General features: G+C 56.9%; 2 protein-coding genes across 3 annotated transcripts; one reads left to right on the forward strand and one right to left on the reverse strand.

Annotated features, from left to right (window-relative positions):
• The first annotated feature begins 58 nt into the window (after positions 1 to 58).
• CTSF (cathepsin F) lies at positions 59 to 5,070 on the forward strand. 2 transcript variants are annotated; one of them, XM_053924332.2, is made up of 14 exons: positions 59 to 382; positions 582 to 683; positions 959 to 1,043; positions 1,133 to 1,194; positions 1,321 to 1,396; positions 1,949 to 2,062; positions 2,187 to 2,332; positions 2,420 to 2,516; positions 2,596 to 2,676; positions 3,507 to 3,626; positions 3,708 to 3,772; positions 3,871 to 3,961; positions 4,371 to 4,429; positions 4,513 to 5,070. In XM_053924332.2, exons 1-14 carry the CDS (start codon positions 173 to 175, stop codon positions 4,585 to 4,587), a joined length of 1,383 nt encoding a protein of 460 aa, XP_053780307.1. In that variant the 5' UTR covers positions 59 to 172; the 3' UTR covers positions 4,588 to 5,070. The 2 variants fall into 2 exon arrangements, with proteins under 2 accessions (XP_053780307.1, XP_053780308.1); XM_053924333.2 differs by having other exon boundaries at positions 61 to 382; positions 585 to 683.
• A 135-nt stretch (positions 5,071 to 5,205) lies between these two features.
• ACTN3 (actinin alpha 3) lies at positions 5,206 to 18,726 on the reverse strand. The gene is made up of 21 exons (XM_024574120.2): positions 18,489 to 18,726; positions 14,494 to 14,608; positions 14,200 to 14,319; positions 13,543 to 13,629; positions 13,370 to 13,457; positions 12,806 to 12,884; positions 12,640 to 12,721; positions 11,781 to 11,866; positions 11,143 to 11,235; positions 10,462 to 10,692; positions 10,190 to 10,337; positions 9,047 to 9,197; positions 8,376 to 8,484; positions 8,135 to 8,275; positions 7,693 to 7,875; positions 7,189 to 7,323; positions 6,934 to 7,113; positions 6,387 to 6,533; positions 6,233 to 6,298; positions 5,574 to 5,732; positions 5,206 to 5,493 (listed from the first exon to the last, which is right to left on the reverse strand). Exons 1-21 carry the CDS (start codon positions 18,627 to 18,629, stop codon positions 5,335 to 5,337), a joined length of 2,700 nt encoding a protein of 899 aa, XP_024429888.2. The 5' UTR covers positions 18,630 to 18,726; the 3' UTR covers positions 5,206 to 5,334.

The following is an 18,726-nucleotide window of genomic DNA, read 5'->3' on the forward strand; positions in this document are numbered from 1 at the left end:
CCCACGTGCCTGGCGTAAACAAGAGAGCGCGCAGGCGCTCCGGGAGGAGGCCCATTGGCGGGGGCCGCTGCAGCGGCCGGGGAGGGACCCAGGCCCCCGGCCCACGAGCTGCTCCGCCCCATTGGCTGGTCTGAGCACTCCGTGCGTTCAGGCCGCCGGCTGCATCCTCGCTATGGCTTCATGGCTGCCCCTGCTGTCCTTGCTCGGACTACTCCCGGGCGCTGCCTCTGCTCCGCCCCGCCGAGCTGCCGACGCTCAGGCCTGGGAGTCCGTAGCCCCCGAGCTGCTGCGGCCCGCTCGCTTCGCCCTGGAGACATATAACCGCGGCCGGGTTGCCGGGGCGCGGGCCATGCTGGGGGCCGTCAGCGGTCGCGTCCGTCGAGTGAGGACGCAGCGGGGTCGGGGGCTGGGGCCCTAGTCCGAGGGATTGGAACTTTGGCCTAGACTTAGGGTGGGGGCACTGGATGGCTGGGACACCCCTGGTGATTGGGAAGGGGAGGGGGCGCGGCGGAGCTGTGGGACCAATGATGAAGTGCTGAGCAGGTAGTAGCCCGCCTCACCGTCCCATCCGCCCCTCCAAGCAGGAGGTTTGGGGGTCGCTGTACTCCCTGAAGGCGACGCTGGAGGAGCCGCCCTGCAGCGATCCCATCGTGTGTCAGCTCCCTGAGTCTAAGAAAACCCTGGTGAGTGATGGGGCTTCCCGAGCTCCCTACCCCCAGGCTGAGTCTGGAGGCAGTTGGGAGATGAGTCAAGCTAAAAGGAAGGGATCAGAGGCAACTGCTACCCAGGTCACTTCCCTGGCTTTGAGGGCCAGAGACCATGCTATATAAAAAGGGTGTCCCGGTGCTGGCGGTGCCTCTCCACTGTAGGGTGATTGCCTTGGGGGTGATCCTCATCTGAGGAGCCTCCAGCGCCATCTAGCCAAGGGCCCCAGACCGGCTTCCTCCTCTCCCTCCAGCTCTGCACCTTTGAAGTCCTGGATGAGCTAGGAAAACACACGCTGCTGAGGGGGCACTGTGGCGCCGTGGATACTAAGATTACAGGTGCTGGGATATCCCAAGGATGCTGGAGTAGCCCGACGCAGATTTCATTTAGAGTTCAGCCTTAACTTCTTTGTTCCAACCCTATCCAGATGACAAAAACGAGACTTCCAGTTCATTCTTTCCACTGTTGAACAAGGACCCCCTGCCCCAGGTGAGATGTCCTTCACTCTGGGGAGCTGGCTGCTGCCTTATGTCCCCTCTTTTCCCCTCACCCTGGCCTGGGGCTCCCTGGTCAGTCTGAGAGGGACTCCTTTTAAAGACCCCTTTGCCTTTCCAGAACTTTTCTATGAAAATGGTTTCGCTCTTCAAGCACTTTATCGCCACCTATAACCGGACATATGAGACAGAGGAGGGTGAGGACCCAGCCTGGGCTGTAACTGCCCCAATCAGATCAGGCCTCCCCCCAATTTGGCACCTTTGTGTTGGGAGGGGAAGGACAGAAGACGTAGTGCACCCTTTCAAGGACCCCTAAGTCCCCAAGCTCTTGCTCAACCTCCCAGGCCTGGGCAGCCATCGTAGGGACTGGCCCCTTCTCCCATCTGATTTTCCTGGTCCGAAGCCATGGTTCTTCATCATTCTAGGGAGAGTGGCATGGGGCAAAGGCCAGGTTTTGTCTGTTGGAGGCCCGCTGGCATGGTGGCCTTCTCCCATGACTGCCTAGCTGGGGATCCTCTTTGGTGCCCATTCAGGTTTTTCCTTCACACCTGGGAAGTCATCATCCCAGTTTGGCCCAAAAAGTTCATCATACCTTCCACTTGGTCTGCCCCCCACCCCATCCCTACCTGCTCACCTTCTTGATTTTACCCTACCGCCCAGGGAAACCTCTGCCTGTTAGCCATGAGCACCCCTTTTTTAATGATCTGCTTGGGGCCTGAACCCTTCCTCTACTGCTCCTTGGTCCTCAGAAGCCCAGTGGCGCATGTCCATCTTTATCAATAACATGGTACGAGCTCAGGAGATCCAGGCCCTGGACCGTGGCACCGCTCAGTATGGAGTCACCAAGTTCAGTGACCTCACAGGTAGGGGTGGTGGCCAGAGCCCTCGTGGAGCCTGGAAGAGAGAGGGCCTGTCCCCAAGGCCATAGTCAGGGCTGGCTTAGAAAACTACCCCCATGCCTTATCCCCTGCCCACCTCTGCCCACAGAGGAGGAGTTCCGCACCTTCTACCTGAATCCCCTCCTGAAAGAGGGGCTTGGCAAGAAGATGCGCCTAGCCAAGCCCGTTGATGACCCAGCCCCACCCGAGTGGGACTGGAGGAATAAGGGGGCTGTCACCAAAGTCAAGAACCAGGTTGGACCCATCAAAAGTGAGGGTGGGATGTGGGGATTGCCCAGGGTTGGAAAGGGACCCAGCTGTGACTCTGCCTGTCTCTTGTAGGGCATGTGTGGCTCCTGCTGGGCCTTCTCAGTCACAGGCAACGTGGAGGGCCAGTGGTTCCTGAAGCAGGGGGACCTGCTCTCCCTCTCTGAACAGGGTGAGCATCCCGCTCTAGCCCCCCGCCCCCAGCCCAGGCCCTCCTGCGGGCTCCTTGGAACCAGCCTTCTGTCTCCTAGAGCTCGTGGACTGTGACACGCTGGACAAGGCCTGCATGGGCGGCTTGCCCTCCAACGCCTATTCAGCCATAAAGACTCTGGGTACGCATTCATGGGGTCAGCAGGGACGGCAGGGGCTACTTCTCCCTCCACAAGAAGTCAGTTTGTGAGGGGGAGAGACACAAGCGTAGGAGCCACATGAACTGGGCTCAATCAAGTCTTCGTGCTGGCCCTTCTGGCGGAGGTCCTTGGGCAGGTGAGCTCTTTCAGAGCCTCTATCGCCACACCTGTGACATGAGACTCATGCCCGCCTGGTGGGATTGCCTTGAGTATCAAGTGGGGAAATGTGTCAGCTTCTGGGCACAGAACAGGGTCTTGGTATTTTTGCTCCTCGGAGCTCTGTGTTTCTAGATGCTGCTAAACCAGGGGACAACACACCCCACCCTTGAGGGGAGGCGTTGACCTAAATGGACAGTTGAGTGAAGTGGCGGGCTGCAGTGGTAGAAGGATGAAGGGGTGCGGGATGGAGGTGGCTGTATAGAGACTGGTGTGGGAGCCTGGTGGGGCTAGGCCAGATTGGGAGCCACACACACCTGGGCAGAGTCAGGGGTGGGTCCTGTCTGAGATGGACAAGCAAGCCAAGGTCAAGAGTCCTAGGAAAGCAAGGGCAGGTGAGGAGTGAGAAGTTGGGAGCTGAGTTCCATCTCTGCCACATTTCTCGCTGGTGACTCCCTCGACCCCTGAGCCTCAGTCATGTCATTTCTAGAATGAGTGTCTCCCTCACAGGGGAGGGGCTGTGGCCTGGGGTGGATGAGGAACGTGAGGTCTTGTGGATAAGGGGCTTAGCACAGCCTCTGGCTAGGAGAAGAACAAGTGTATGGTAAAGGGTCCACCTTTTCTCTACGCCCCCATCTACCCCCACCGTTCCCCAGGAGGGCTGGAGACAGAGGATGATTACAGCTACCATGGCCACTTGCAGACCTGCAGCTTCACTGCAGAGAAGGTCAAGGTTTACATCAACGACTCAGTGGAGCTAAGCAAGGATGAGCAAAGTGAGTGAGGGATGGGGGTGAGGACAAGCCATGTGGGACTGGGGCCTGGGCGCCCCTGACGCTGCCCCTCCCCTGTCTCAGAGCTGGCAGCCTGGCTGGCCAAGAAGGGCCCCATCTCTATCGCCATCAATGCCTTCGGCATGCAGGTAGGGCCCCAGCCCCGCTGCCCCTGTTCCATTTCTTGCTGACTCTACCCCCACCTCTCCTTGGAGTTGGCCTCCTACTGCTTATTCTCCCTCCCCAGTTCTACCGCCGGGGGATCTCCCGCCCACTGAGGCTCCTCTGCAGCCCTTGGTTCATTGATCACGCTGTGCTGCTTGTGGGCTACGGCAACCGTGAGTCTGGCTGACCCCCTCTCTGCCCATCCGCCCCAGGTCACAGGCAGAGGTCAAACCACAGCATTGCAGGACCTCTAGGGGTGAAATCTGGGGAAACCCTAGGAACCCTGTCCTTAACCCTGGCACCCGCTCTGGGCCAGGCATGATCATCCATCCTCTCTGTGGATGGGAGAGCTGACATGGTGTGAGGCTGAACTGTAGGAATGGCTAACCTGCTGGAGGGGTGTGGGTAGGTGCCCTTCCCAAACCCCAGAGCCCCACCGGGTCTACAGAAGGGTGGTAGGTGGGCCTGTCGTTTTTTCTGCTCTCTTCCTAGTACCTGTCACACAGTAGGCCCACAGCATATATTTGAAAGAGTGCAGGGTACTTAGGGCCCTGACTCCCTGCACTCCCCTCTGCTTCCCAGGCTCCGATGTCCCCTTCTGGGCCATCAAGAACAGCTGGGGCACTGACTGGGGTGAGGAGGTGAGTCTTGCCAGCTTGGCCCCTGATCCTCCAGCCCCCCACCCTGCCCTAGTGCCCTCCCAACTCCCGCCCCTCTCTCCCAGGGTTACTACTACTTGCATCGTGGGTCCAGGGCCTGTGGTGTGAATGTCATGGCCAGCTCGGCAGTGGTGGACTAAGGAGCACCAGCTCAGGACCTGGCGCTGACCGGAACAGCCTGTCCCCCAGCCTGGCCTGCATGCCCAGGCCCCTTCTCCAGGAAACACAGCTGTCTGAGGGATGGGCGCCAGGTACCTCAGGGTGGGCAAAGGGCACTGGGCTAGGGGTACAGCCCTTACCCCTCACTCCCACTCTGAGGTTCCCCAGCTGCACCTTTGTTGAGTTGTGGTAGTTAGGAGGGTCTTGGGGTGAAGGATTATGTTTTGGTAGCTAAAGCTGGGACAGGAACCCTGAGCTCGGGGAAGGAACAGGTGGGAAGCAAATGCTCTGGTCTTAAATCCAGCTTGTCTTCAGCAGGCTCTGGCTTCCTGCCGGGCTTTCTTCTGTCTGACGCTATAAATTCTGGACCCCCTGGATTTGGGGACAGTGTTCCCTTTCATGTCTAGACAAATTGTTGTAAACCACCCTCTTCTAACAGCAATAAAGAGGTGTCCTCAGCTCCAGTGTGGTGTGGATGCCCAGTCCCTGAGGGCAGGTACGGGTGGTGGAAACTTCTGAAGGTTAAATTCAGGAAGCTGGTCCGGCCCAAGAAGCTGAGGGCCCAGCTTCTGCTTTGGGAACCCAAAGGAGACGGAGAAAGACCCACGATGGATCTTTATTCAGAAACAGTTGGCTGGTTGTAATTGAGGGTCTGTGCTCTGAGGGATGAACGGAACCAGAGAGGGCACCCTCTCTCAGACTTGCATGGAGAACCTCAGAGGTCGAGGTCAGAGGTCGCTCTCCCCATAGAGGGCACTGGAGAAGGCAACATAGTCCAGGGCTCCAGCTGGAGCCCCAGACCCCTTGTAGGGTGTCATTCGCCGGATGCAGTACTCAGCCTGCTCAGCCGGGAGCTCACGCCGCAGCTCTTCAGGGGTGATGTAGTTCTGGGGAGAAGAGGTGTTGAGGGTCCACAGGTCTTACTCCCTGCCCCAGCCCGCCGGCCCCCTCCATGCCAGGGACTCACCTTGTCTCCCGCCAAGATTTTGAAGGAGGCCACAACTTGCTCAGCTGTGTCCGTCTCAGCAGTCTCCCGGGTCATGAAGTCAATGAAGGCCTGGAAGGTCACGACCCCGGCGGCATTGGGGTCCACCATGGTCATGATGCGAGCAAACTCCACTTCCCCCTGCAGGGAGTAGATGCCGGGCATCACGCCCATGGGTGCCAGAGCCTCCTGGGGCCTGTCCAGCCCTGGCCTGACAACCCCAGTGACCGGATGCTCCCTTTCTCCATAGACGGCAGCCTTCGTCAGCTCTGACTTTAGGAAGCCTTTTCTACTAGGCTGAAGTCTGTGTCCTGCCGTGGCAATGCCCCTTGTTGCCCACTGGTCCTGGTCTTTCTTCTGGGGCTCTCTGTAGTGCTGTTTCTCTGAGTAAAAATGTTACAAGCCTAGGCTTTGGACTAACACAGAACTAGGTCCAAATTTCCAGCTGTGTGTCTTTGAATAAGTTAATCTACCTCTCTGAGCCTTCAGTAGCCCCTGTTTGAAATGGGATAATTTCGCCCAGCCCCAATGGGTGTAATGAGGAGATCACGGACTGTTAAGGTGGGAACACACAGTAGGTGATCCATATGTAGGACAGGGCACTGATGGGGACCTCTGGGACAGGGGTTGGGGATACTCACCAGGTCATAGCCCATGGAGATGAGGCAAGCCCGGAAGTCATCAGGCTCCATCATCCCGTTCCGTTTCTGTAGTGGGTAAGTGGGTATCAGGTTTGGTCTTCAAACCCCACCAGCCCCCAAGTCTCCCGCCCCACAAGGCTGGGCCCCTGCTGACCCGGTCAAAGTGGTTGAAGGATGCCCGGAACTCGTTGAGCTGCTCCTGGCTCAGGCCCTTGGCATCTCGGGTCAATACCTGGTTCTCCACCTCATTGATGGTGCGGGCAATGGAGGTGAGCAGCTGCTCCCAGCCCACACGGATGTGCTGGGAGAGCAGGAGACAGGCCAAGTCAGTGGGCAGTCAGTGCCTGGCCATGAGCTCTAGCTCCACCCCCAGTCCACTGTAATACACTGGGCAAGTCCTCTCCTCTCCGGGCCTCTCTGACCATCTGGAGGTTCCACGGAGTCATCTCCAGTGGCCCTTCCTGCTTTAAAGTTTGATGATTTATTATGTAGCAAGTATTTATCAACCAGCCATGGCCAACCTGGTCTGGCTTTAGACGGCTATATAACTCCAGACTGGTTAGTTTTCACTTACTGGGTTTCAGTACCCCCAGGGCTGTACTGAGGGACTTGGCCAAGCTGATGTGCTGTGTCCAGCTGTGGCTGCCCCAGGCTTCCCCAGCCCGTGCCGCCTCCCCTCTTCTTAGCGGGTCTGAGCCCACCTCCATGCCATAGACGGTGTGCTTGTTGTCGAATACTAGGTTCTCCTGCAGCAGCTGGTGGTCACCCTCCAGCCGGTCAATGTTATTCTTGTAGTTGATGATGTTCTGCTCCTGCTGCCGCAGTCCAGCCATCTGCTCCTCCAGAGAGCCGGCCATCCCGGCTGCCAGGCGCCCCACCTCCTGCAGGGAGACCCAGGCAGGATGAGGACTCCCAGCTCTTGGTGGCCCAGCCCTGCCCCACCACCCAAGCCTTACCTCCATCTTCCCCTGAATCCAGGGCCCAATGGCATTGGCCTGGGCTGCAAACTGTCGCCGGAGCCTCTCGTTCACCTGCTGTCGCGCCAGCTCCTCCTGCAGCATCTGGTCACGGCTGGGCACCAGCTTTCGGACCTGGGAAGAACTGTGGTTGTGGCAGGGGAACCCAGTCCCTTGAACAGCCCCTGCGGGTCTGAGCCAAGGTGTCAGGGACCTGTGGGCAGGCTCTTGGGCAAATCACTCCACAACTTCATTTATAACTAATGGGTGGTTTTGTGAAGGATGTCCATACACCAGGTTTCATTCTACTTCACATCAGGCCTGACAAGAAAATGCTGTTATGGCCCCTTTACAGATGAGGCTGGCAGGCAAGGTAACTTGGCCAGTGCCACAAGGAGTCTGTAACAGACCCCAGATCCTTATCTTGGGACACCTGAGGTTTCAGGGTGGTTAGAGTGCTCAGGAACAGGTAGGAGGCAGGGAGTGGCCACAGGCAGCACTGACCGTGTCCCATTTGGTGTTGATGTCCTGCGCACTGAGGGTGATGTAGGGGTTGGTGGAGCTGGGCCGCAGCCCATATGTTTGGCAGATCTTCTGGATCTCACCCTGGATGCCCAGGATGGCACCCCGCTCTCGGTCAGCCTCGGGCAATGTTGCCTTGAACTGCTCATGTGCTGTCAGCAGACTCTGCGGGCAACAGGCAGGCAGGATCAGCCAGCAGCCCCCACTTCCTGCAGGCGACAGAAAGGGCAGCAACGTGCTCCAGGCCATCCAGTGGCTCCAGGGCAGGGTTAGCTCAAGAGTCCAGGCCTGTCAGCCCAGCACTAGAGAACTGGGGTTTCCTCTGTCCCCATTCCCCAAGGGCCTAAAGCAGTGGCTGGCAGGATCTCAGGCCAGCTTCCCGTCATCTCATGCAGCTGCAGACCCCCAGAACGCCTGCACTCACCTGGGTCTCCTCCACCGAGTGCACCAGCCACACATCCTGCAGGTCCTCCACAGCGCCGTCCAGCCAGTTGTTGAAGGGAGCTGCCCGCCGTGCGAACTCCAGCTGGAGCTGGTCGATGGTCTCCAGAAGCTTCTCCATCCTCTGAGGGCCGCAGGGATGGTGGGTGGGTCAGCAGTCTGCCCAATGGGCCCACTCACCTGTCTACAGCGGCCAGACCCCTACTCCCTGGCCCCGCCCTCACCTCAAGGGCATCTCGCCTCTTCTGGGTCAGCGTGCCCAGGTTGTCCCACTGGTCGCAGATGGCCTGGCAGCGGCTGTTCACTGAGGAGGCCTCATGGTAGTCCAGCTCACTGCGGGTGAGAAGAGGGGGTGACTGTGGGGCCAGACCGCACCCCATATTTCCTCCGGACCCACACCCCAGGTGATGGTGAAGGTGTAAGGCAGCCACGGCGGGTGAGGGTCAAGAGGGGCTTTCCTGAAGGGGGCGTTCCCGGCGCGGTCCTGGGTAAATAAGGGTGCCCACTGGTCTCAGATCAAGTCCCTCAAGATCAAGCTTGCGGAGTAGACTGGAGTTTCAGGGCGGGGTTATGCGGGAAGGGGCGAGTTTACTGCAGGAGGGGGTGAGGAGGTAGCAGACCAGGCCCCGGAGCTGAAGGGAACGGGCAAGCCACGGCCGTGGGGCCGGCAAGTGCCGGTGGGCAGGAGTGTGGGCAGCAGAGCAGGGTCCGGAGATGGGGCCGGGATACGGGAGGAGAGGCGGAGCAAGTGGTTACCGGGAAGGACGAGGTACCAAAACTGGGTTGCCAAATGCTTTGAGAGCAATGAAGGTGAGGGCGGGGCTCGGAGCTGAGGGGCGGGGCCAGGAAGGGGGCGTTGTCCCCGGGGGCGGGCCTGGCCTCGGGCCACACCTACTTGAGCTCCTGAGCCAGCGCGGCGATGTGCTCCACGCGGTCCTGGTGTGCGGCCAAGTCGCTCTCAAAGGCCTCGTGGCGCCGCAATAACGCCCGCAACTCCTGCAGTGACGCCGACTCATAGTCGCGCTGGTTCAGCATCTCCTCCTTCCCTGCTCAAACAGAGAAGCAAGGGGCTCGAGTAGGGCTTGTGACCATGGAGATCCTTCATCTGTGAAATGCAGGTCACACCTGCTTAGCCCACCTACCCTAGCAGTTTGCTTTGAGGTGCTGGCCTGATAAAGTTAAATGAAACTCTTGTTCCAGAACGTGGCCCATAAATGTCATCTGCGTCCACTGACCCAGCGCAGTTCAGCGTGGTCTTTGGTACTGTTTTGGTATTATTTGATCCAGAACTACCTCCCCACGACTCTGAGCCCCCTGAGCCCCTGGCACAGCTTCCTCTGCTTACCAGTTTCCCCAGCACCTGGCAAGGTGCCTGGCACTTGGTAGAATGAATAATGAACCTAAAAGTGCTTTGAGAATGACAATTACCATAATTATGCAAGTAAAAAAACATATAACTGCAGTAGCAACCATTTACTGAGTGCCTCTGCATTTTGCAGAAAAAGTAACTGAGGTTTAGAGGTTCGGAGATCTCAGGGTCACATAAGTGGCCTTATATTTAAGAAACTCTTATTATATCAAACCATCATTATTTATTATGGTCATAATCCATTGTTAGTCTGTGTTCATTATTTTTAGGCAGGAGTCCTTCCTTTGTAGGGCTAAATCCCTGACAGAATACAGAATGAATGCGTTCATACAGAGTAATATATTTGACTCATGAAATATTTTGGCATCAGTATACTTTGAGTATAATGTAAGTGAGAGTCAGGGACTCTCCTTTGGACACGTGTTACATACACAAATAAAATGCTACATGACAAACACATTACAGGAGACCTACAGAAGGCCGGAACCAGAAGGGGCTGAGCAGCCAAAGAGGGGCGGTAACGTGGTTGCACAGCAAAGTCGGGCTGGGGAACAGGAAGCAGGTCTCCAACTTCCTGGCACCTACCCTGACCTGCACATTTTGCCAGGATCCCCGCACCCTACCAGTCTCCACCCCAGGATAGAATCAAGCCCCATGAGGTGTACCTACCCCGGGTCCAGGCTTCGTGCAGGGAGGCCTTCTGCTGGAACTTCTCCGCCAGGTGCTGGAGTCGCTGCAGGCGCCGGATCTCTGAGAGCAGCCAGTCCTCATAGCCCTTCTCTACTTGCTCCAGCCCCCGCCATGCATTGGCGATGTCCTGTGGAGCAGGCAGAGGTGCCCTCCATCACAGCTCACCCATTGTACAGAAAGGGACATGGAGCCCAAGGTCGCCCAGAGGATGCAGGCAGAGCCGGGGTCACCCCATCCCTGGCCCAGCTCACCGAGACCAGCTTGCCCTCAGAGGGCATGAAGGCAGGCCGGTGGCTCAGCCGCAGCTTAGTCTGCAGCGTGTTGAAGTTGATCTCCAGCTGGCATTTCTCCTGCACACGGGGGGGCTTGTGCAAGCGCCGGTAGTCCCGAAAGTCCTCCAGCTTGCGCTGCATGGCACTCATGCTGTGCTCACTCACACGGTTCTCCAGCCATGGGACAGTGCGGCGGATCCATTCCAGCAGCTGCCAGGCACCAGGCCGGGACAGAGCAGAGAGCTCTGAGGGTGCTCACTTCACCCACCCCTCTACACCAACCCCTGGGCTATGGCCAAAAGGCCCAGCCTCAAGCAGAGCGGGGGTTCTGGAGGGCAGAATGGGGAGTCCCCACTAGTCAGGAAAGGAGTGGGATGGTTAATTTCTGAGTGCATGGGCCAGTATAGGTTGGCACAGAGCAAAGACCATGAGACTGCGTAAATATGAGTGAATGGATAAATGAATGAGGAAATGAATGAAAGATGAGTGAATGGCCAGGAGCTTGGAAAGGCACAAGGGGCGGAAGATGGGTGAAGATGTCTTGAGGAGGCTGGGGGAGGCCAAGGCTGCTCTGAGGAGAGGGAGACTCTCCTGGCACAGACCTGGGCTGGTCAGGCTGGGAGAGCGTGGGTTGGGGAGGGAAGGCCTTCTCTGGCTCACCTCACTGGCCAGCTTCTCATACTCCTGCATCAGCCTCTCATTCTCCTGGTTCACGGCCAGCACCTTGCAGATCCTGTTGGCAGCGGTCTCTGCCTGTTGGGGGTGGGGGGCAGAGTGGCTGCCATAGAACAAGCTGCCACAGACACTCCCGCTGACCCAGCCTCCCTGTGTAAAGCCAATGAACCCTGAACCCTAGACCCCAGCAAATAGGAAAAAGAATGAGGGGAGCACATCTTTTTCTTTCTTTCTTGTTTTTGTAATCCTCACCCAAGGACATGCCCATTGATTTTAGAGACGGGGGAAGGGAGGGAGAGATGGAGAGAAACAACGATTGGTTATCATTTGTATACGCCCTGACTGGGGACCAAACCTGAAACCCAGGCACGCGCCCTTACCAAGAATCAAACTTGTGACCTTTTAGTGTACGGGACCACACTTCCACACACAGAGCCACATGGGCCAGGGTGAGGGGAGCACATCTTTCAGGGTGGGGAGGGTGCTTGCAGGCCAGCGGCCTCTGCTCCTGAGCTCCCTGAGACCCACGTGTGTACTGGAGTGGTGAGGTGCCCACCCACGGGCCTGGTGCTTCCAAATGTTGGGATGCTTCCAAGGTTGGGCCCTGGGTCCACACCCCTCACCTGCTCGGCGCCGGCGAAGGCGTGGTAGAAGCAGGAAACATAGGTCATGATGGCTTTCTCGTCGGGCTTTGGGGTGTTCACGATGTCTGGGGGAAGGCAGTGAGGTGTTTATTGGCCAAAGCCAGAGGCGGGAAATGGGCTCAAGTCCCCACCCAGGTAGAGACCTCTCTTGGAATGGGAGGGGCCGACAACATCTGGTCATGGCTGCCAACGGCCAGCTACCTCAAACCATCTTCCTCTTCCCTGAAGCCCCGTCTGATCACCCCAGGACCCAGCAGCCTCCCCCTCTGTAGAGCGAGGAAGCCATGAGGGAGAGAGTGGGTGAGCAGATGCTGCAGCCCTCATGAGGCACCAGTCCACACTGCCTGGTATCTCCAGCCATCCCATAACCCCTTCTATCTATCTGTCTGTCTTTCCCCTAAGTTCTCACCCATCAGTGCCCACACCTCCAGGGTCGCAGGCATAGCACGTGCTCAGAAAGTATTTGCTGTTTCAGTTGACTAAAGCCTTGCTTGGCCACAGGGACCAGAGGCAGGGCCTCCCCAGAGCAGCTCCCAGTCTTGAGAGACTGACATGCCCCCAAGTGACCCAGGTAACTGGGACACGAGTCAGAGGGTGGAGCCATTACATAGCGGGGGCAGCAGGGGAGGCTGGTCCCACTGGGCGGAGAGGGGCACAGAGACGGACTAGAGGACTCCTGCAGAAGGCAGCCAGTGGCCCAAAGGGCTCTGACCAGGGACCAGGGGAAGGGCATGGCCTTCTTGGAGGAGAGAACAGCAGCGGCAAAGGTGTGGCAGTCAGACTGTGAGACCTCCCCTGTAGGGAATAGAGTCCTCCTCTGGGCTAGGCTTACTCTCACCTTCTGCATCCAACATCTTAGGGATGTCCAGGTGTTTCTCTGCCACCTCAAAGGCAGTGTTCAGGTTGCCGATGGGGTCATCCTAGATGGGCACAAGTGGGCAGAGGTGAAAGGTCCGCTGAGGGCAGAGGTTTTGGGGAGCGGGGCTGGGGTGTCAGAGGCCTACCTTGCGCAGTTTGGCATAGTCGATGAGGTCGGGGCGGTGTCGGTGGATGAGGGCACAGAGGGCCAGGCCATCCTTCCAGCTGCACAGAAAGAAGGGGCGGGTCAGGCCCAGGTTCAAGCGGAGGCCCTGTCCTATGCTTGCCCCAGAAGCACCCCATCAGGGCAGCCTCCTTTGTAAAATGGAGTCAAGTCCAAATTCCTTAGCTTGGCATTTGAGGCCCTTTATTACAGAGTTGCACTGTCTCCTCCAAGTTCATTGTGATTCCTTCACATACGCTAGGCTCAGGCCCGACCAATTTCTAGGTGTTTTTGGCCTCCAGGTCTTTGCCCCTGAGTTCCCTCTGGCTGGAATGCCCTCCTGGGGATGTTGCCAATGCCCACTCCTCCAGGAAGTCTCCCTCACCCTCCTGGAGTCAATTCTGCATTGACCAAGTCCTCCTATATTCAGACACTGTTCCAGGAACTTGGCTGTGACCTCTTCTCCCCTGTGGCTTGTGACAGGGGTCAGCTCTGTGCCCCAGGGCCTGGCAGAGGCCCACGCACTTGTGCTGACCGGCTGACAGACCTGGTGTGGAAGTTTTGCACGTTGACGTTGCGGTACGGCGCCGTCTTCCGCTGGCACCACAGGAGCAGGCCTTCCTTGGCCGAGGTTTCTGGGTGAGGATGGGGGCACGTTGGCTGGGGACGTGTCCGGGCCAGCCCTCTCACCTTCCTTGCTTACCCCCATCCCATGCTCACCTTCCACAGAGATATCCTGAATGGCGAAGCGCAGGATGATGGTCCAGATCATGCCCAGGGTCATCTTCAGGTTCCCATCCACGATCTCTACAGGGTGGGGGCAGGGAAGGTCCCACCTGGCATTTAAAGCCTGTGCTACCAGCCTCAGCTACCTCCCCCTGCTCTTCCCTCTGGCTCTGGTGCCCAGGGCTGGCACATAGTAGGTACTCAGCTGTTTTATTTAAAAGTGACTTTTAAAATATTTTATTAATTTATTTTTAGAGAGAGGGGAAGGGGCGGAGAAAGAAGGGAGAGAAACATTGATGTGAGAGAGAAACATCGATCGGTTGCCTCTTGCACATGCCCCAACCAGGGACAGAACTCGCAATGCAGGCATGTGTCCTGACCGGGAATTGAACTGGCAGCCTTTCACTTTGCAGGATGATGCCCAACTAACTGAGCCACACTGGTCAGGGCTACTTAAAAGTGATTCTAACACGGGTTAGGTGCCAGATCCTGTGCTGGCATTTTGGTTACATTTGTTCCTTACAGTCCCTCTTGTGAGACATGGATGGTTACCGCATTGTTGAGATAGGGAACTGAAGCTCATGGAGGTGACTTTTTGATGTCAGGAACCCCGCCAATCCCAGCCTAGGTCCCCTGCTGCCACCTCCTCACCTTCAGCCCCGATGGACACCAGCTTAACCCCCTTGCTGGCAATGAAGTCCAGAGCTTTGTTGACATTGGCAATTTTGTGGAAGCGCATCTTGCCTTTGTCTGGCCTGGGCAGCCTCTCTCCTGGGTGTAAAAGGAGAGGTTAAAGGTCCAAAGTCACGAGAGGAAGATGAAGACACTGTCCTCAGACCCCCCCTCCACCATGAAGTCCTCACCCCAGCCTCTGCTGCCACACTCCCCCAGCTCTCCAAATTCCCCTAGGTCCCGGGGTCCCTGCACATGGATTTGCACCATCACCTGAAATGACCTCCAGGAGCAACATGAGCTTGAGGCCATTGCGGAAGTCCTCCTCGATGTTTTCGATCTGGGTGCCAGCCTTGCGCAGGTGTGAGTTGCACCAGGCAGTGAAGGTCTGGGGGCAGAGAACAGTACTCAGACCCTCGGTCAGGGTAGGTCCACGAGCCCAAGGCCCTGGATTCAAGTCCTGGCACAGCCACTGATGTGCCGTGTGTCTGGGCCAGCCGCTTTCCCTGTCTGAGCTTCAGTTTTCCTGCAGGAGAAAATGGGGTCCAGGGCTCATGCAGGTCTCAGTTTGGACTTGGGGTACCTCACCAGCAGCTCTCCAGCTGTGACCAGTCTCAAGTACAGGAGGGAGATTTAGAAAATAATTAAGTAGACACTCCAAAGTATGGGGCCCTCTGAGGTGCAAGGGCCAATGCAGGTGACACTGCCTTTCTGAAATCTGAAAAATTCTGGATCACAGCCTATGTGGCTCTGAGGGTTTTGCCCGCGGGACTGTTCTCCTGTATGCTTTTATATCAGCCCCACCGACCTCTCAGGGACCTTGTGAATTGGCCTCCAGGTAGACTTCGAGTATGTAAGAGCTTTGCTAGCCATGGAGGACCAGCAGGCCACCCATGCCCAGCCTGACCTCGTCTCTGGAGGTTATTGTCCTCCCCTGCTCCCCAGAGTTAGCCTCAGCCTCAGTCTCCATCTGGGACGTGAGGCCGGTACATGGCTGTGTGTTTACTAGGGATGAGGTGACCTGCAGCTTTGTCCCCAAGTTTCAACCAAACTACCAAGCTTTCAGGCCTTGGATTCTCCTGGGTCCATCAGCTATAAGGTCCTCGGTCAAATCCAATTTTGGGCTCCAGTCCCAGCTGAGCTACTCTCTGTGACCTGGGGTCAGCTCTCTGCCTTCCCTTAGGCTCAGTCTTCCCATTTGTACAATTGAGGGGTCAGACTCCATGATGCCGCAGGTCCCTCTTCCCCAACCTGGCAGGATTCTAGAATTTAGAGCATCCCCCCACCACAAAGCAGATACTCCTGAAAGGTGGCCCTACAAGTTATTTGGAATTTTCCCGTTCAGCTAATTTCCCTTCTCAGACCAGCTTTTCAGGTGCCCTAAAAGCTGGTCATGGAAGATGATGCTTTAAATTCTTGAGGGGCTGTCATTGCTAAGGGAAAGGGGTGGGTTCCTGTCACCGGAGGTGTGTGAGTGAGTGCTGAGCACTACTTGAGGGGGCCCCAAGCACAGGAAGGGCAGTTGATTCCCTGTAGTTCCTTCCAGTCCTAGAGTCTGGGATGCCCTGGGACCCTGGGCAGGGCTGGGGGAAAGGCAGGTCCGGGTGGCACTTCCATGGTGAAGGAAGGGGCTTTTATTTTTTTTATCCTCAGCCAATGACATTTTTTTCATTGCTTTTAGAAAGAAAGGAAGAGGGGGGTGAAAGAGAGAGAGAGAGAGAGGGAGAGAGATAAATGGGAGAGAGAAACATTGGTTGCCTCCTACATATGCCCCAACCAGGTATCAAACCTGAAACTTAGGTATATGCCCTCACCTGGGACCTTTCAATTTATGGGACGATGCTCCAACCAACTGGGCCACATTGGCCAGGGCCGAAGGGCGTTTTTTTCATTTGACAAACATGGTTCTTAGTGAGACTTAGTCCCTGCCCTGAAGGAACTGACAGTCCCTCAAACGGTAGTGTTGGTCTGAGAAGAGCTGGGAGGGACTGGTATTAGGGATTCTGGCCGATGAGTTCTCCCGATGGGGTGGGGGGGAAGGCCAGTGTTTTGTCAGAGCTGGGAGGGAAGAGCCAGAGTTATTCAGGCGGGGAAGGGCAGGCAAGGGCACGCCAGGCAGGGGCAGCCGCGCGGGCAAGTGCTTGGCAGTGAGAAACTGTTGCTAGGTGTACGGGGCTGCAGCTATCTGGCGCTGCTGGAATGGAGCAGGGGGTGCTGGGGTGTAAGTGGTTAGAGGAGGCCGGAGGGGCAGCAGGAGCCAGGTCATGCATGATCTTGGGTGCTAAGCCAGGGAGTTTGAACTTGATCCTGAGAACAACAGGGAGTCAGGGGGACTTCCAGGCAGAGGAGGGAGGTGGGCAGAACTGTTTTAAACAACTCATTCTGGTAGCACAGTAGAGACAGAAGGCTTGGCAAAGCAGAAGGTAGAAGCGAGGAGGTGGCGGCTGGCACCAGGGTGAGAGAGAGTCAGTGAGGGGAACGGGGCAGGATGAGGTGGGTGTGATAGAAATATTTGTCCTTGCTGGCATGTAACCTCCCTGAGCTTGTCCCCTGCTAATTCCTGGCACCTAAAACAGAGCCTGACACATACCTCCTTAAGAAACACTGAATGAATATTTTTGAATGCGGCTGAATCAGGTGGGAAGAGGTGTTCCAAGATGCAGTGGGGTAGCAGGGAGGAGGCAGGACTGAAATGAGCACAGAGATTTCACTACATTGTCATAAACAATGTTGGATGAGAAAGAAAGGACCAGAATGTCTGGTGTGCCGGAGATGCTGATTAATTTACAGAACATCTACACTGCTCAGCCATTGAATGAACCAATGAGGTGGGTGGCTGTGAGTTGGGTTGAATGGGTATTTCTGATATTTTGTTAAGTGACAAAGGCGAGTCACTGACAGGCATGTGTCTTAAGAGGGGCACGCGAACCTGGATCGGGGAGAGGCCTGGGTGAGTGGGAATGAGTACAAGAGTTGCAAAGCAGATGGCAGCTGGAGTCAGGGGCAGAGATGACATCACCGGGAGATTGCTGGACCGGAGGACCACAGCCATGCTTGGAGACAGGTGCAAGATGAGCCCTGGGGGGAGGCTTGTCACCTGGGGTACCCCAGTCGAGTCAGCTGAGCCTCCTGGGCCCTGGGGTCATCTCCTGTCACCTAACACAGCAGAAGTGCTCTGGTTCTAAATCTTGGGATTCTCAGATCCTGCAAATTCCACTGAACACCCCTGTCCCCTGCCCAGTCCTGGAGTCATATACTGTTGGCAAATGCTGAGCAGGGTCCAGTGACCTCATGGTGTCCTCCCTACTCCTGGCCTGCCACTCCCCAAAGTTTTCTCACTTCAGCCAGGATCATTTCTCTTTTGGGAACCCAGGTGTCCTGCCCCCTCCACTTGGGAAAGTCTGGGAGTGAAAATAGCTCAGCAAGAGGGGGCCTGAGTACCCTACAAGGCTGGGCCCAGGCAGCAGCTGCCCATGTGCCCCTCTCTAGCTCCCCAAGCCGCTGCCTCAGCAAAAAGTGTCCATCTGGCCAGAGAGTCAGGTTACTGTGTAAGGGGACACAGGGCTCCCTCCTCCCCAACCCTGTGGCCTTTTCAGCAGACTCAGAGTCGCTGGGCCAGGGAGGGAGTATCTTGGGAAAGAGTAGGGATGGGGCAAGCAAGGGGCAAAGACCCTCAGGTTGGGGGGATGGGGCTGTTTTCTGCCAGTATATGATTTGGGTTCTATTTCTGCCCTCTCTAGGTTTCAGTTTCCTCATTTGACAATTGGGATAGAGTGACTATGGATGCCATGCCGGAAAGAATACAGAGGAGAGGGTTAAAGGGTTTGGGGATGGGTGTCCCCTCGCCAACATTCCCAAGTCTCTTTGCTAGTTGTCTGGCTGCAAGTCCTCAGGGTGGGGCCTGGGAATATTTAACTGGAGAGGTGAAGGTGGGGTGTAGCAAGAAGCAGATTATTCTTCTGGAAGCCCCCAAACTTGGATCTCCTGGGCTAAGCTCAACGTGTTTTCACCAGCAGAAGTGGGGCAGTGGGCCCAGGGGAATGAATCCTGGGGGGCAACCCAGATACTCTCCTTGTCATCCTAAACCCCTCATGAGGGCTCCAAGTCCTCTCCTCTAGCACTGGGGGACAGCAGAGGACTGATGGGCAGAGCCTGGGCTAAGGAGTGGCACTCTGCAGGCTCTGCCCCTGTCTTGCTGAGATGACAACCACGAGCCGATCGGCTTCTCAGGCCTCAGTTTTGCCATCAGGAAATGGGCTAGTACTCACTTTCCGCTGCTGTTTCTCCCACGCCGGGTCCAGCAGCAGGTCTCGGTCCCAGTCCTCCTCCTGTTCCATGTACTCGCCGCTGCTGGCTGCGAAAGGCCCCTCCCCGGCCCCCAGACCCTCGGGCTTCATAACCATCATCATCTCGCTTGTGTTTCTGGCTTCGCTCTGCTCGGCGCTCTCCAGAACACGGGGGCTGCATTAAGTAGCGCCAGGCCCAGCCCCGGATCGGATTCGCGCT

Source organism: Desmodus rotundus, chromosome 5, assembly GCF_022682495.2.
Source record: "Desmodus rotundus isolate HL8 chromosome 5, HLdesRot8A.1, whole genome shotgun sequence".
In the NCBI taxonomy this organism is placed as follows: domain Eukaryota; kingdom Metazoa; phylum Chordata; class Mammalia; order Chiroptera; family Phyllostomidae; genus Desmodus; species Desmodus rotundus.